Below are 19,337 nucleotides of genomic sequence, written 5' to 3' on the forward strand. Positions count from 1 at the left end.
ATATTTTATGAATAAATATGAGGAAGACTTGAAATAAAGTTCCCTAGCCAACCTCCAACTTGTTTCCTTTCTCAAAGCCCCTATATATTCTCCAGCGTCGACTGCATCCACAACACAACAAAGAAAAGATTCAATGACTAATAATACCATCCCACAGGGACGACTGTCCGTTTGTGTTTGAAATCAAGTGATATGCACGTGCTTATTGGATTAATGCAAGTTTCTATGCTTTATTGCCTACTTCTCTATTACATATATGATTGTTAGTTAAATATTTAATTTAGTTCAGTTTCCTCAAATACTTATTAGCAATTGAAACTGATGCATTATAACAATGTGTATCACAAGATGAGTCTGCAATGGGAATTAAAATAGAATGAAAGGCTTTGGAAATGTCTTTTCCCAAATTTCAAAAACAGGTCCCTCCAAACTGCATGGAATTTGGAGGGTTGCCTAGGAACCAAAGCAAGTAATTCTGTCATGTAAATGAATTTCATGGTTATAATTACATAGAATGTTGTTCTGAATTTCCTGAGATTAGTAAATAACTAATTATCCCTATATTAGCATTCTCTGTACAAACCATTTCAGAAACTACTTTTATTACCATGCACAGAGAAGTATTGGTAAATGATATGTGGACTTTTGTTTTTAAAAGAATTGATGTTACATAGTTGTAAAATTGCAAAGCACCTTTGATTTTTACATAAAAAACAATGTTCTCCATTAAGAAATAGACTGATGTCCTAAGATTGTTAAGTGACTTGCCCAAGATCAAAGAGCTATTATTAATATAATCTGTACTACAACTGGTTCTTCTGAATTTAACATTTGGTGTCTCTGCTGCCTTCTAGGATATTTCTGAGTAAGATGAAAGTTCTCCTTCTGATTACAGCCATCTTGGCAGTAACTGTTGGTGTCCCAGTAAGTATTCATTTCTATATTCCAGAGTAGTTATGTATTTTTTTGTTCTAATTCATGAATCCTAGGGATTTTTTCTTCCACACACTGTATTCTGCTTTTTAAACATGGCTAACACCTGCACCTTTAACATTACATTCTAGAAAATGTTACAAATCACATATTGTTCAGCACATAGTTCAAGTCCACATTGCCTTGGTACAGTGGTGAATTTGAGTCATTTATAATACATATTAATACTTTTCAGAAAAATGGTTCCTACAATATTTCTGGGCACTCAAATCCTGGATTCCTTTTTTAAAAATGGAATACCATAAAGCAATATTAGATAGGATACAAATTATTTTCTTATACATATGTATATATTTTTCATTTTGTGTGTTTCATTAGCATATGTTGAATTAATTTCACTGTTTGAGCTTTAGGTCTCCCAAGACCAGGGAGAACCATGAAGTGTAAGTTACATTTCCTCTTTTTAACATGTAAGATTGCCATGTGAAATACCCATAACTGTGGTTAAAGATATTCCTCTATTCAAACTTCTCAAAATCTAGAGAAATCCTTAAAGAGTTTAGGTATTAGCACACACAACAGAGTAGACTTCAGGGATTTGATCTCTGTGCAAGGGAATTATCTCAGCCTAGCGGATCACGTCACCATGGGGCCTAAACTGAAACCTGAATCACTCTGTGATGAACTGGGTTACAATATTTTTACTAGAATTATCAAGCCTGAAAAAGAATCATAACTGCTTACTCCTCCACTCTGCTTAATTCTAAAAAGCTCATTCCAACAAAGGTAAACAAGTCATTAAAACTTGAGAATGAGGAGATGTAGCCAGCTTTGATGATCCTGCCAGCGGCAAATTCACTAAAGGATTATTTTGGTCTAAACAGTTAATCAAAAAATGTTTAAGAAAAAATCAAACTTGAAGAAGAATCATGTTTAGGGATTTGTTTATACTCATAGAAATCTTATTATCTGAAAGAGAAGATGGTTTTGATGTCATAATTATAAACAAAACTATCAACTATAAAATGTTAAAAATACAGAAATCGATAGGGATATGGATAGATGAGAGCGAAGAGGGAAGAAAGAAAAGAAATGAAGAGGAGACTGTGCCTGACATAAGGTGTGGGTAAAGCCCTTCTATAAAGGCCAAGAGAGGTATCTGAGGCACCCTCATCAACCCCTCATCCTTGGCCCTATAGGTTTAGAAGTAATTTCTAGGAAAATGTGGCTATTAATAGAAAGGTACAAAAACATGGTTATCTCTATTTCCTAAAATTTTCTAAAATGATGCAAATTAATTAAGTGCCTGTTCACAGTACACATAGGAAAGGTCAATGACCCTAAACCTTCTAAAGCTTCTACTTACAAAGGAAGACCTTCACAAAGAGTAAAACAAGCCTTTGTTATTTCTTTCTTTCAACAGGTCAGCGGGATAAATGACTCCCCTTCACAGCTTTATGTACATCTTTACCAATACCCATTTGGAGCATATCCAGACTTCCTATATCAATGATAACCATGGTTTAGATACTATTACCTTCCTATTCCAACACCTGTGTCTGTCCCTAAAGCTACCCCTCCTAGTGGAGAGTCCAAAAGAAAGAAAAGTCTCGGTGCAATTTAAGATGAAACAGGTAGTAAATTCACATAGTACAAAGCATGTGTTTTTTAAGGTTTTCATCTGTGGATTATAATGTATCATTCAATAAAAAATGTGTTATAATGTTCCCACTTATTCCCATATAGTCACAGTTTGTTTCCATCTTTTTCTCTCCTAGAATCTATTTGGGTCTCCACTCTACCTGTGTCTTTCTATGATCCAACCAACATAGCAGTTTAAATACCACTTTTACTAGGATGTAATAGGAACAAACCCTTTCATATTAAAATATTTTTTACAAAATACTTTTTGACATTTTCTGTCAACAATATCTGAGCATTTTGGAGCCGAATCAGAGGTCTAAAGAAGGCAAAACTTAAGCCAAAATGGAGATCATAATAAATGAACTGTGGATCTAGGGTCTAAGGTAGACTTCCAACTATTTCTTAAAAATCATGCATTTTAAAAATTAATATTAAAACTCTAAATCTGGTTTCTAATTTTCATATTATAGCAAAATCCTAAAGGCTTAATATTCCACTTATAATAGAGGCCCCTATCATCTCATCATATCAAAACAAAGCGATGCTCTGTTAATTTCCAGATGAACTGAGGAAATGTAGGGTATGCTTAAGATTACATTAGGACCCAGGGAACTCTTCTAGGAAACAAAAAACTCTGCTAATACTTACCACTAAAGATCTCTGCCTTCTTTCCTGTATCTACTCAGTTGTCTTGAGCAGAAAATTTCCCAGTCCTTGAACTAGATATACTTTGAGGCATTATTTGTAATTAAAAAGCAAAAAACTTAACAAGTTCACAAGCAAATTACCCATTGGAATTAATAACTGTATGCCTATCATTTATTTCAGGTCACTGTAAAATTGAACATGAGTTACTTCCTTGAAGAATCAATATTCCTACTAACAAAATAAAAATAAATGCAATTAAAGTAGCATACAGTATTCTTTCACTAATCTTTCATCTTCAGTCCTTTTCAGTAAATATAAAAGAAAAGATCTTGGTTTCCTATTCTTTAAATGTGTATTTCTGTTAGGAATGCAAAATAAATTTGACAGATTTTAATATTCATTTCTTCATGACTAACCACCCTAGGAGAGTATGAAGAGTGGAGGTATCCAAAGTCAACTGGCTCAGAAGTATTTTGCATGAAAGTCTACTTAGCAGTTTATGTTGTGTGGTTGCACCGACTGTATTAACCAGAGCCAGAGATGGACATATTTTAATTTTAAAAAATTTAAATATTTGATGCTCAATTACTCAGTTGAGTCTGTAATTATATACTGTGGGATATGAAACTTGACATATTAGTAAAGGATATTCAAAACAATCAAGTACTGTCTCTAACTTCAAAAAACTGCTAATGAGTGAGGTCCTAAAAATAGCATTTATATCATGCTTGTAGGTTACAAAGTGCTTCTTGAAGAAACTCACGAGCTCACCAAATCTTCACGCAATCTCTGTACAGCAGTTACATTTCATATGTGGGCAAACTGACAATCATGATAGTCCTGCGCACCTCCACAGTCACGGAACCTAGAATGCAGGAAAAAGGAAACAGAAAGCAGGCCTATCCAACCCCTATGCCTTTGTTTCAGTAACACATATACTAAAGTTTTCTCAGTGTAGGACTCCACAGTGGCTACCAAAGACTAGTTCAGTCTGTTTCACTCTAGTTCAGGTGGGAAAATCAAACCCATGCTAAGAAGGGTCTGCCATCCATCTGCTGCTCTGCTTATCTAGATGCCACACTGCCTCCATAGTTATCTTTCAAAACATATGTTGACCTATTTCCCACTTGCTCAAATGCCTTAGGAGGCGTCTTACTGCCCACAGTATAAAATCCATTCCCTGTGCAAGGTATTCCAGGCCTTCTACATGTAAACCCAACTTCTTTCCTCATGTCCCTGCTACCAGCCCAGCCCCTCTCACAGCCCCAGCTGTCACACCAGGTTCGTGCCATCTCCCACAACCAGCGGTCACTCTAACACAGCTGTGCCTTTGCCCTTTGTGGTCTCTCTTCACAGAACATCCACTCCCCTATTACACTGGTGAAATTCACATACCTTTCAAAACCCAAATTCAGTATTATAACCTTCACGAAAACTTTCTCCTGTCTCTCCAAACAGAATCACTCACCACTTCAACTCTCTCAGCCTGCATTTTATTTCCACTATTTAATGAGTATTATTATACTTTTACTTCTAATAAAATAATTTACTTATCTGTATTATTACTGAGGCAACTGTAAGTTCCTTGACTATCACAATAATATAATGATTCCCCAGAACTTGCAGAGTAGAGAGTACTCTGTGAAAGTTTGATAAATGAAATATAGGAAGAAAACTTTCCAATTCCTATGATTTTTTAAAAAGAGCTTGTTAGTATCCCTGAGCTATTTCAACATACAAATTAGCAAAAGATTCCTTTTAGTGAGAGAAAAAAATCTTAAAATCAATATTTAAATGGTAACAGTTCCTTCTTACGATATTACAACATTAGTACAACAAATTGGGTAACTTTGTGTCCACCTATACTTTGCTATAGAAATTATAGGGCCTCTAAAATGTCAAATCATGAATAAAATTATTTGTCCTAAGACAATGCAAGCATCATAGACTATATACATACATATGTCTTAAAAGATTTAACATTTGTGTCAGCTAAGGGAAAACCGAGTTCAGAGGCTTTTAGTTTATCAAGGATATATTCTCTTGCATATAAAGTAAATGCACACAGCTCAATGAACTTTATTAAGGAACAGTTTATCTCAATCATCAGTTCCCGTAAATCCCATGATGAACATTCTAGAAACAAACCCCTGAAGGAGGAAAAGGCAGTGGTGATGAAAATAAACTTTCCTGCAATATATAACAAAAGACATTCAAGAAGATTCTACTTGCACAATGAGCCTTTCATTGTGTCACAATGGCAGCCTTTATCCCCACAGGTAATTTATCAGGAAATTAGAAAAATTTTCTTTGAACAAAGATTACGTTTCTCCAACCCAAGTTTAAATTGTTCCTAGCTGACACCCTTACCATCAATGAGGGAAATTCTGTCATGATGCATAAGCTGGCTACAAATCAAGGTCAGCCTAATGAGCCTCTTGGCATGACTTGAGCAGTGAAACTGCTATCTCCCCTGGCCATTTTCAGGGATTAGAGTTTTCTCAAACATTAAATTTCATTTTTTGGTATTAAATCAATGATACCAGTTAATATGGGAGGGACAGCAAGAGGACCAAACTGTCCTCAATATAATTTGGTAAATTAATTTAATAGGGATTGTTTTCCAACTTTCCAGATAAAACTGTGACAGTTTAGGAGGCCATTGCATGACTAAGGAAGGGCAATCATGAAAAACCAAGCTGCAGGGATGTAAAGAGGGTAAGGCAAGGCCCTGAAGAGAGGCTAACGGCAAAGATTGGCTGCTCTAAAGTGTGGGAAGGCCAGCTCTGTAACTTACTGTCTTCCTTTTGGTGGTGGTGGTGGTGGTGGTAGTGGTGTGTGTGTGTGTGTGTGTGTGTGTGTAAGTTTTTGATATCTCTCAAATTAGAACTTTTATTTTATTCACCTCAAATTATTGTATTGGAATTTTCTGGGTAAAAAAAAGACACTGTTATTTACCTTTAACTACTAGATATGTGAAGCGAATATATTCTATTCAAGTTAGTTATTCCCCCAGTGGATTTGGGCAACATCATTCCTTGTCCTGACACCTTTGATTATTGTGATTGGTGGGCTAGTTTCCCAATAAGGGTGTCAACCAAGCTTCCATTTTCTTTTGTAATCTAATGTTGGCCTATAGGGATAGGATCACAAAGACACTATTTCCAAAAGTGCATTTCTTGAAGTATTAATCTCACCAGATAGCCCAAAATATAAATATACATCCTCAGAATGCCTCTTGGAAATTTACAGTATACACACATATCATAAGATTCTTCAAAGTCCCCCTTTTAAAAATCATTTTGCTTAACTACACTTCCAAACTAAACTGACCATCGAATGAGCTCCCTCTCATCTAAAACAGTTGATAAAATTAGTGTGCCCCTGCATACACTAATATATTTTAAAATCTAGTATATTAGGTGCCACATTCATGTGGAGTTTGTATACTAATTATTGAAAGAGACTTTCACAGAAAAGTAAAAAGCGAACTAAATTCATCTCTACTATTCTGTTAGTTGCCTGGAGAGAAGACTCACATGTCCTCTATAGAATCTTTCAGGTTTCACTCATTCACTAAAAGAATAAATATTTATTTTGTGTTAATTATTGTGCTAAATGTTCAAGACTTGGACCAAAGGATTTTTTTCACCTCTAAGAATCTGCGGTCTAGTGAAGGGGATATAAATACATAAAATTTGAAGAAATGTAATAAATACTCCAATAAAGTATTCACAGAGTTTGGTTTTTGCTTGTTTGTTTTTAAAGCAGAAGGGAAACTAGCTCTGCCTACACAAATTAGGAAAAGCCCCACGTGTGACTTTTGGCTGAAACTTAAAAGGATAAATAGGTACTGGCAAGTAAATAAATACAAATTAGATGTTCAATGGATGTTTACTGGGTGGATAAATTCTATACTCAAATTGATATTTTTAATGACATTTAGCTTCATTGGGTAGAGTTAGAGTAAAAGGTGAGAATAAAATAATTTAGAATCTATTTCTAATAAACATACAAATGAATATGTCAAGTTCTTTTAACCATAGGTATAACCTCTGACTTGAGAAACCAAAGAGAAGGTAATAAATATCTTAGCAATATTTTTTTATTAAGGTATCATTGATATACACTCTTATGAAGGTTTCACTTGAAAAACAATGTGGTTACTACATTCACCCATATTATCAAGTCCCCCCATACCCGGTTCTTATTCAATACATACATTCCTGTTAATTTTTCACATAGATATAGAAAACAAATATCACTTGATGAGTTGTTTCCTTATGTGAATGTAGGAGATGGTCTCTTTCCAGAACTCTGTATGAATTCAATAATACCCAGGCAGAGTTGAAACTTCGGGCCAAGTTGGGTCGAACCAAGGTAGCTAAAGGCAGTTAATAGCCACAGAACAAGATGGAAAGCAAGGCACTGACAACTGAAGGATTCCTCCCTCCAATACTCAAGAATGCTTCTAGTTTCTCTCAACTATCCAAGACTTAAGAAGGGGAGTGAAACACGCCCAGAAGGCCATACTGAAGTCAAGCTGCAGTCATTCCAACAAGAACCCAGCTCCCCCAACAGTTAGGGGAAGTCAGTTCTAAAGCTCTCACAGGAAAACCAATCCCAGAAAACCCTGTTTCTTATCCATACATACTAGCTCTTCAGTGAAATAAATTAGAATTTCAGTGGAAACCGGTAATATTCCTGTCCACTCTAGTTCTTCATAACCAGGTTCTGACTTTGTCCAGAAGAAGGTGGTGATTCCCAAACTTGTCTGCATAAAAATTATTTAGGTGCTTATTAAAAATTATTTAGGTTGATCTCCAGGCATATTTCTCCTCTAAAAATTCTGACTCAGTAATGTGCAGGAAGGCAAGAATTTTCAATTTAAATAGTCCAGATAATTAATCTCTTGGGCAACAAACATTAAAGTGTCTAGTATGTGCCAGGTGTAGGTCTATGCACTGGAGAACATATCTTCCAGTGGGAGAAGACAGAGAATAGTAAATGAACATTTACTATTGTGATGATGGAAAGGAAATGACTATTTAGAAAATGTGCCAAGGAAAGTATTTCTGAGAAGACATTTGAACTGAAACTTGAATAATGCAGAGGGGACACTACTGAGAAGAACTGCAGTATGAACATTTCGGAGACTTATCACAAGTGAAAAGTTCCTGATTTGGGAAAGAGTTTGGCACCTTCTAGGGACAGAAAAGTCTTTGAAGCTGGCACATCATCAGAAAAATAGTGGTAGAAAGTAAGGTAAGAAGGATACAGAGAAAATAAATCATATAGAAACTATCAAATAGGCCTATCACATAGGCCCTGATAAAATGCTTGGAATTTATTCTAAGTGCTATGGAAGCCAGTGAAAGATTTTAAGCATGAGAATAATCATATCATAAAAATGTTCAAAAATTTTAAAATTAAAAATATAACTTTGTGAAGAATGTCGGCAAGCTGACAAGAGTGAAAGTAGGAGACCAGACAGAGGACTATCAGGGATGGTCAAGTGTGAGATGTGAGGGACTGGCCAGGGTAATACATGGAGACTAGAAAGTGCAGGCAGATTGAAGGTATGTTGTTAAGAGAGGACATATAATTCTTCTAATAGACTGTTGAGGAAGGGACAAAAGATGACCCATAGGATTTCCTCTTTAACCACAGGAATGTCATGGTGTCATCTGATAAAGAGGAAAAGACAAGTGGAGGACTTGGTGGAGAAAAGGGATCAAACACTCTGTTTTCCTCATGGTAAACTTGGGATGCCTATTTCACATAAACAGATGTTAAAACAACTCATGGATTCTTGAATCTGTTGTTCAGTGAAGTTAATAGAATGTAGATCATACTTAAGGCTGTAAGAATGGTGCAGGTCAACTATAATGATACTAAAGATAGAAAGGGGGAAAAGGTAGAGAGGTAGTGAACTCAGGAAGAATTCTTGAAAGTTTTCCCAAATTTAGAGCTTGAGGAAAATAAAAGGAACCAAATATATATATATATCAGAGTGGCCAACGATTTGAGAAGAAAAACCAAAAGAAGAAACTTTAAAAGTCAGAAGGTCCAATCGCCATACCAAAGGCTGCTGAGGTTAAGAGGAAGATCTGACATCAGTATTGGATTTGGCCACACGGAGGTCATAGTGGATTTGGCTGTCTACTTTGAATGGTGTGAGAGGAATAAAATACCTATTGGAGTAAATACAGGACAGAGTTAAAGGGGGTCCTAGGATCATATTGGATAAATAATGCTTTACAGAAATTGAAAGTTTTCTTGATTACCCCTTGTAATTTTTAATCTGTGTCCTTATAATGGACCCAGAAGCCCTGGGATCCTAAAAGTTGCTAAAGCTTGAATTTATGTGTGCACTAATATGAAAGTCATCATGACACTCATTCTAGGTCACAGATGGCATCAAACGTTTCCACCCAGCCTCAAGAGTCTCTCTGTCAATGTCCAGCAGAAAGCACTAGCTTTTTACATGTTCTCTGCAAGCAAAGATTGTGCATGTCTACTATATTTCCCAAAATGCCTTGTTTTTAATAAGAACTGTGTATGTTTGTGCATTGTTTATTTAAACTGTGATATCTCATTTACTTGTGTTGAAAATTTTTAAGAGCATCTTATGCTCTTTCTCTGAATTTATAAAATATGTTGTTTTCTCATAATTTTCACATATCATAGGAATGGTTTCTGAAGCATACAAATTTCTGGACTAAAATGTTAATTTTATGCCTTAAGAATTGATCATACAGAACATTATGTTAGTTATTTACATTGCAGATACTGCCCCAACATTGTTGTACTTCAAGCTCACAATAGCATTGAGATCTGCCTGATACTAATACAACAGCTGAAAAATAAAATGACACAGAAACAAATTAAACCACCAAACAAATGTGAATACCACCAAAAGAAGAGAAAGATAAAATGCATATCAAAAGTCAGAAATACTAACAGAACAGCAAGTTGTTACGGATAAAAGAATGCATACAAGATGATAAACATCACTTAGCTTGCCACAAAATGATTATTTCATAGTGTCATAGTGCTTGAAATGTGAACTTAGGGACCCACAATAGCCTCTTACCCACTCTGCTCTGTGAGTAGTTACATAGTCATTAATTATCAGAAACTAAACAGAAAAAAGCCGTAGCTTCACTGAGAAGCCCTGTGGATACTCTTCCCACACTCCAGAAATGTTTCCAGAGTAGACTATGACTCCTAAAATGATTACGTGACTAGATCAAGGCTGGTGAATCAGCTCCAGATTATCAACACTCTACATTTTAAGACCTTATGCATCAGCATCCCAACTTCCTAAGAGATACCATATAGTGGGAATTCTGTTCTTCCTTTGGAATGCATCTGAATAGCTCTAACCTGGAATTCACCTACTTCATCTACACCAGTCACTCAAAACTCTTTAGCTCTCTTAGTTTGCCTTAGGTCAATATATATGGGGAATGTTCAGTGTCACTAGTAAATGTTAAAAGTATGAACTCCACTTGGCAAGCATCTTTGCCTGCTTCGGTTACTAATGTATCCCTAATGCGTGGACCAGTACCTGAAATAATTTAAGTGCTCAAACAGCAATATCCAGTTTTTCAAGGCTCCCAAGAGAGCTAGATTAGTGTTTGAAGCAGATGAGTGACAGCACTGTAGAAATGTTTTTCTTTTGGTATAGGTAAAGATCTCTAGCATCCCCAGGTGAAATGTATTTTCCCATTAAAACAATGTTATTAAAAGTGTTCTGAGTCTCTGGTACCAGTGATTAAAGAAATACTCAGCTGAAAAGCAATAGCATCCTATGGCTCTAAATCACTGGCTGAGAAATTACCATGTGGAATAGAATGCCTTCAAAATTTGGCAACTCACCAGACCATAATATTCCAATTATCACATGACCCTGACAACCAAAGGCAAATGGTGACTAAACAGTCCAACTAAAATGCTTGGTCTTATTACTTTAGCAGCTTGTTTTAGCAGTTTTGAATCTCTGCCCTCTTTCTTTGAATAGCGGAAGCCAACTCTACTCAGAAACAGAAAATCTTATTCAAACTCAATAGCATTCTAGAGTCAGAACATCACTCCTAACTTTCTAAGAAAAAGACAGGAATACAAGAATAAATACAATGCTGATTCTATTTCTTCTTCATATTCTGGCAGCCTTACACTGATTCCTGTAAATACTTCAATTCAGTCTAGCCAGGTCTTTAAAACTAAAGTCACAGGTAACATTTTGCCTGGAGAAATGCAAGCTAAAGAAAATATTCTTTCCTGAATTACCTGGGCAAATTTATTTGGTAGCTGTATTTTACCAAAATATCCCCCATATTGGTAGTTTTATATTAACTCTATGTTAGAATGAGCTGTCCTTGAAACAGAACTACTCCCAATTTAATAATTTATATCGATATATCCTGTATTTTTAGAATTTTTAAATCTAAAAAGCACTTTGATTTATAAGAGTTTAATCAATCAACAAATATGTATTGAATGTTTATACAATGAACTTACTGAAGAATATATGTTGGTGTGGAACGTTTCTGCACCTGTGGTGTTAAGCACTCAGTGGGTCACTTAAGCTGTGATGTTTTTGTTTTTGCCCTTTTATAACGTTTTCCTCTTCATTTTCTAACACTTCTATTATTCATATGTTAACTTGTCAAATACAAATGGCTCCATATTTTATTATATAGACTAAAACATTTCACATTCATATTTAACTTGTAAGAAATTGCTCTTGGGTATGTTAAATACGGTCAGTTTTCTAATTTTTAAAAAACAATAGTTGTAATTCTGGAAGAAGGAAGACCAACCAGAGCTGATAATGTATGTAAGATCTCCAATATCCATGTTCTTAAACTAAAAGAGAAATATTTAAAATAGGAAAGTGTTGTGGCTATTTTTCATTTGCAATAGCTTTTACTTCAAAGAGGTAGGTTTAGTTGATTAGGAAGCCAATAATGTTTAAAAAAACTCGTCTACATGTCTTCATAAAACATAAAAATTCATTCTTTTAAGTGTGAATAGTTTCTTTCCAAGCTTTACAAATGACAACTCAATTTCCTCTTCTGCATTTCATTAACTAAGTTTGACCTAAAGATGACCTAGCTGACATCAAATCTTTCTATTTTGTAGTCTTCCTATTGGGTAATTTGTAGGAGGAAAGTGCATCACGTGCTGCAAAGCACTAATACCCTTTACTCAGTCTTCAGGTCTTTCGTCTTGGGTCTTCTCCACAGGTAAGAGGCCACCTCAACCCACTGCCAAGAAAGACCTCAACCCACTGCCAAGAAAGAATTCAGCCTACTGCCAAGAAAGTATAAGAAAGGTAATCATACCGAAACACCCAGAGAGAATGCCTTTTCACAGTAGTTCCTAATACCACCACCAGAGTTATTTTAGAAGCACATTTTCTTTCATCTATCTTGAGAGGCAAAACATTTGTCAGGGAGAAAACACTGTGGAAAACCACTGGAAACATTTTTGCACTTCTTTCTTCTTACTGTGATTTCTGTATGTTGCAAGTCCCTTTCTAAAATTGATGCCACTTGGTGGCAAGGCCTCTATCAGATTCACCTCAATAATGTCAATTTTGGTTTTTCTGAAGCTTTTGATAAAAGAGATTTTCCACATTGGCTAAAACTACCCATAAATCAGGCTTTTTTTTTCTTGAGGTAAAGAAAACTGTGTTTTAAATCACCCCTAAATTATTCATAACAAATCCTTTTAATAATTTTTTTTTAATTTTTAGGTGCAATGATGAAGAGTTTTTTCCTAGTTGTGAATATCCTGGCACTAACTTTGCCTTTTTTGGTGAGTTAATTTCATCTATTTAATTTGTATTTATATTTTAAGAAATTTTTATTTAAAGGCTGTAATTATGTAAATTTCTAAGTACAGGTACACTTCATAAAACAAGGTAACTGTATACTATATTTTCTTAAAAGTAATTTATTTTCTATTTATTTATAAAATGAAAATCATGTCATTCTGGATATGCTTAAGTTCTCAAAAATTAATATTTCACATTTTATCATGTATAGAAAATCTTTAAAACTCTCACACTACAGAGAAAATTCACTGTAGAGGGAAAACGTACTGAACATGTTTTTTAAATTATAAAATGCTCTAAAAATAATTCATAAAGAATAAATAGAGAAATCATAGCCCAGGATCAGATATTCTTTTAATTAAATTTCTAGTCCACAGATCCAGTCTCTTTAGAGACTGAATTCTTAAAAGGTTAGGAGCTTGGCTACATTTTTCAACCAATATCAAAAACTTTGACATACAAATATTTAACATTCAAACATTGTTTCATTATATTCTTCCCCATTATGTCGACTGCCTGACTCCTTCCCAGGGATCATTTCCATAAATGATTATGATTTTCAGGCATTTTCTTAAATTACATGTTGTTAAGTCTGTTAGACCAAGGATAAAGGTTTGGCTTTATTTCTTTTACTTGTTTTCATTGTCATTTTGGCTATTGCTCTGTTTTATTTTCATGTTCATTTGGGGATCCAGGACACTCACCTGCCTATAGCAAGAAGAGGAAGGCAAACATAGCTGATGTTATATGACCTCCTCTTAAATTGTAAATTTTGGAGGGAACTAGTTCTTGTTTCATAATTCATTTATTATTAAATTTAGACTTGCTTTTAAGTTAACATATATTAAGTAATTCTATTAGATAAATTCTTAGAGGCAAATTTTTTCCAAGTTTGAATTACTATAACTTTTACATTTGTTTTCTTTCATGTATTCTTTGAAATTCTATTTCATTGTTGCCACCTGACCATTCAGAATTTGAGTTTTCTCTTTGATAGGGATTAAGGTTTAAACCAGAAAATTATTCTTTTAGATTTCTGGACCCAATTCCAGCATGTGTGTTGTGGGGTCAAGGGGACTTCTCACACAACAACTGGCGATTCTTGGACAACATTAGAGTGTCCAGGAATTCAACCCAGTTCTGGTACTATCTAGCTGGACATGGGATCAGGTAACACAGATTGAAAGCTCAGTCTTAGAAGACCTCCCTTGCCCTTGCCCCTGATTTAGATACCAGTTGCAAGCCCAGGATTTTACTTGTTTTTCTGACCAACCAGCTACAAATTGGGGGTTCCAACAACACCCTCCAACTCAGGATGCCAGTTGCAAACTTAGATTATTACCTGTACTTCTGACTGATGGACTATAGTCCAGAGGTTCCTAGGATCCCCTATTTGGGTTTGGTTAATCTGCTAGAGGGGCTCACAGAACGCAGGAAACCCATGTGATTTACAGAACAGAAAACATTTGACTAGATTACTGGTATATAATAAAAGGATATAACTCAGGAACAGCATATGTAGAGGGCAAGGTATATGGAAGGGACACAGAGCTTCCAGGCCCTCTCCAGGAGAACCATTCTCCCTGCATTTCCCCATGTTTGCCAACCTGGAAGCTCTCTAAACACAACCATTTGGGGGTTTATAGTGGCTTCATTACATAAGGGTGATTGTTTAAACTATTGACCATTGGCTATTGATTCAACCTCTAGTCCCTCTCCCATCATCAGTGGAAGGTCAGGGTGGGTGGGACTGAAAAAAGTTCCAACCCTCAAATCAAGGGGTTGATTCCCCCCCATCCTTATGTGGAGTCAGGGAGCCACCACATCAACATAACAAAATACACCTACTTACCCACCACCCTCTCATCACTTAGGAAATTTCTAGAGTATTAGGAGCATTGAGCCAGAAACCGGGATGAAGATGAAATATGTATTTAATATTATGATCTCATCTCAAAAGTTTATAAAACTTTTGCTTTTTGAATGTTATATATACATCCCTGCAAAAATTGTTTTCTCACTCTTGAATCCCTATTCATGTTACAATCCAGAATTAAGTAAAGTATTACAAAAACAAATGGAATTTAACTTAAAAAACACTATTACTTATATAACGTTATAACTGATATGCTAGAGTCAATTTTTCAAATCAAAATAAGCATCAAAAATCATCTTGGTAGGAGAACAGAAAAATGAAAATATTTTTATTCCTCATCATTGTTTTTAACAATGTACATTCAATACAAACTGAATATAGGTTATTCATAATTTTCATCTAAACAAATATTATATACATTTGTTGGCACAGGGATCAGATAATCATATTATTTTTGACCTTCAATTTTTCTCCCTACAAGGTGATTTTTAAAGACAGTTTAACCATAGAGTTCATTATTACTCCTTTGATTACTATATTAGTATATTGTCACATCTTGGGTGGCTCATAAGTCTTAAAGATTAAGTAACCATTTAATATTTTACAATATTAAGCAAAGGAATTAAAAACAAAGAAAATGTATTTGTCTTTTATGCAAAAGATATTTTTTAAACCACACACAAAAAAATCTAGAATCTGCTTTGCTTTTCTTTAACTTCTTCTTTCTTATTACGTCTATGAACCTCACCAGGGTGCAGAGGTACCAAACCAGGAGCAACCAGCAGTAAGTTAATTTTATTATTTTTAGTAGAGACATGAACTACCAAGTTCAATGATATTTAAATGTCTTTTGTCTAAAAACTAAATTAATTTTTAAACTCCGAAAACAATCTAATAATCTTTGCAGAAAACATCACTTTGGCAACCAATAATATGAATCAACCTCAATGGTCATCTGAAAGTCTTGGTTTTATTTTATAACTCAAACCGTGTAATTTGGGTTTTCATGTATGTTTAAGAACATGAGAAAACTGTCCCAGAATTTACTATTGGGAAAAAAATGAAAACAGAAGTAAAGTTTAGTAGCTTTCCTGCCTAGTTTTTAAGATCTGGGGAAAGATCCCTCTCTGACCCACCTTGAGTACTTCTCATACACTTGTATTTACTTCCTCTTTTTGTTTTCCAAATATGTTTGAATGAATATATTTAAATGTCTCCTTTCATGAGAAATTCTTACTTTGCAGTATAATTTTGTTGATTTGTTTCTATTACTGTGGAAAGATCTAGTGACATATTTTTATGACTTTACATAATCAATAGAACAAAGACAAATAAAAACAGAAAATGCCCTAACCAACATTTAATGGAATTAATTAAGCGGAAAAAAAATCTGAAGTATACATCCAGAAATCCTCCTACATCACATTATTTCATTATTCTGCTATAATTTGTTTAGGAAAAAAGACAAATGTGGCTCAGCCTAATCTCTAGATAAATAAAAATTGTGAACAATTACAAATATGTGGTTGAGGACACACACACACACACACACACGCACACACACACACACACACACATATATGTAAATATGTATATACATATATATTTCTCTGTGTATGGTATGTTTGTGTATAATATATCAAAGCTCTCTGTGAGATTTTTGTCTAGCTGTTGTATTTATTACAATGCCCAACATTTACTGAGCACCTTGCATGTATGCCAAGCTCTAGGCAATGTGATTTACATTATGGATTACCTCACCTAATTGTTTCAAACTAATATTCTCTTTAATATTTGTTGAAAATCAAAAATTGGAAGGGAAGTATATAAATCCATATATTTTTAAATAATACAGTTGCTGAGTTCACTACTTCCAATATTGTACTCAAGGTCAAATACTATAACATATTATTTCAAAAAATTTCTGCTTTTATATATACATCCCAACCTACAATAATGCATTGTATAATTTATTCTTTTTGTAGTGCCGTGAGAAGGATGAAAGATTACTCAATCAGAAAACAGTCGAGTATATCCCAGTTCATTATGTGCTGAATAGCTTGAATAGCTCTCCTTTTTATGAACACAATTACTATCGATATAGACCAGCTGTACTAGTTAGTAATCAAAATATGCCTTATCCATATTATGGAAAACCAGCTGCACTTAGGGTACTCACCCAAATTCCTCAATGGCCAATCCTGCCAATTATCTACACATCCACTGTGGTACGTCACCCACACCCACAGTCATCACTTATTGCCATTCCCCCAAAGAAAATTCAGGATAAAACAGTCATCGCTACCATCAACACTATTGCTACTGTTGAGCCTACACTTGTTCCTCCCATTGAACCCACCGTGGACTCTGCAGTCACTCCAGAAGCTTTGTCAGAATTCACCGTCACAAGCACACCTGAGACTACAACAGTTGCAGGCACTTCATTCATCGTCTAAAACCTCTAAGGAAACATCAAAGACAACACAGGTAAATGAGCAAAACACACAAGAAAAGCAATACAGACAAGATTCCTGCATTTATCAGTATAATCATAAATCTAAAATACTTTAAACAGGTAAATCTGTTAAAGGAGTAGGCACAAATGGGCTAATTATAATTTTAGTTTGGTGGTGTCATTGCCTTGATACAATAGATCCTAGAAATCTAACAAGAAATTAAAACAAATTTTATTTTATAAAATGAAGAAAATTGGGGATTTTGTTATCAAACTTTTTTCAACAATTAGAGCACTCCTCAAATCTATTAGTTTCATTTCATTCCTATTCATACACAAAGACGGTAGGGTAAAATATTTTGTTGAACTTGTGATTTTTCTTATCTCAAAAATGAATTCTTTAACAATTTACATAGGATCTGAGTTTAAATATATTTTAATCATTCAACAGTGTTCCTGAACTCTAATTTCAGGTGGATTGAGTGAAAGGGTATTATGTTTTCCATGCATTTCTTTATTTCAGACATCATTTCTGCAAGGGTCCCTGAAGTCAGGCACCCTAAATTTCTCCTATGCTAAGATGAAATCATGGAAGAATTATAATTTTTAACTTGAAAAGCACATACATATTAAAAGGATACTTTCAAACCCTTAAATGTGATGCAAAATGTTTCTGTTTTTTTATTTGGATCAATGATTATCTAAGGTAATTTCAAATTTATGGGAAGAAGTTAAATAAAAAGACAGCTTAATAAATAGAAAACAACCAAAGAATATGAAATAATTTTGGAAGAGATTTACAAAATTCAGAGTTTCTCCATAACAAATATTTTCAGAGCATTACAGTATCTATATGTTATATGATCTAAAATACAGCACTGATCTGTGACATAATAGGAATCACATTAGAGCAGAGAAGGCTGCTTCTTCCATCTGTGTGACCTTAGGCAAGTCATTATTCTCTCTGAACTTTCATTTTCTCTTAAAAGAAAGTTTCTATGGGGGTCAAGTGATAATGCATATTGTGAAAAACATTATAAAAATTGAGCAGTCTGTTAAATACAATGCATTATAAAAGATAAAATTAATAAATACTAAAATTTACTTAAGTTTATTCTGTCCTTACTAAATGATTAAAAACTATACATGATTATCTCAATTCATTCCTATAGCAAATATATGGAACAGATTATATTACAATTTTGAATTCATGATTGGAAAAAAAAATAGGCCTTTGGATGTTAAGTTGTAACAGCTAGAAAGTTCAAAACTGTGAACCAAACCAAACCTGTTTGATTTCAGAGAGTGAGGTTTAGTTACCATCTATTTTCATATAGGCTGTCTAATTTGCAGAAAAACAGAAAATACACTATGGTTTCCTTAGATCAAATTATGTGTAAATTGTATTATTTAATTGCTATTTAATAGGACATCTGGTAGGAAAAAGAATACAACATGTTTGATAAATTTTTGACTTATTAAAATTTAGAAAACAAAATGAGAACAGTAATAGAGACGAGAAAGCAAGTAATTTAGTGCTAGTTATATATTTTATTTACTCAAAATATACTATTTCATGATTATGTTTTTAATGAAATAGTCATTATTTCAATAGTTACATTTGTTCAAAACTCATGAACCTAGTTTTCTAAGTTAAAACTGCTAAATAATATCACTTATAAGAAGCATGTAAATGACACTGTCTTTCTGTAAATATTAGGTGAAGTAAATTATTTTTAGTCACTATATGCCAATTTTGAATATTTAAATATAAGGATTTAATTTGATAAATCCTTGGATACAGACTTAAGAGACAAATCATAGAAGCTAAAAAAGTCTAATATGTGAATGATTAACACATTATGAAATAAATTCCTAAATTCATCATTTTTTATAGGTCTTGCTGAAACCAAACAACTAATTCAAACTCTTCT

At 34.1% G+C, this 19,337-nt stretch overlaps 1 protein-coding gene across 1 annotated transcript; it reads left to right on the plus strand.

The window, feature by feature from the left end:
• The first annotated feature begins 12,993 nt into the window (after positions 1-12,993).
• On the plus strand, positions 12,994-17,429 carry CSN3 (casein kappa). Its single transcript, XM_036879001.2, has 3 exons — positions 12,994-13,053; positions 15,700-15,732; positions 16,934-17,429. Exons 1-3 carry the CDS (start codon positions 12,997-12,999, stop codon positions 17,402-17,404), a joined length of 561 nt encoding a protein of 186 aa, XP_036734896.2. The 5' UTR covers positions 12,994-12,996; the 3' UTR covers positions 17,405-17,429.
• The last annotated feature ends 1,908 nt before the right edge of the window (positions 17,430-19,337 follow it).

The sequence above is a fragment of the Manis pentadactyla genome, chromosome 5 (genome assembly GCF_030020395.1).
Source record: "Manis pentadactyla isolate mManPen7 chromosome 5, mManPen7.hap1, whole genome shotgun sequence".
Lineage (NCBI taxonomy): Eukaryota > Metazoa > Chordata > Mammalia > Pholidota > Manidae > Manis > Manis pentadactyla.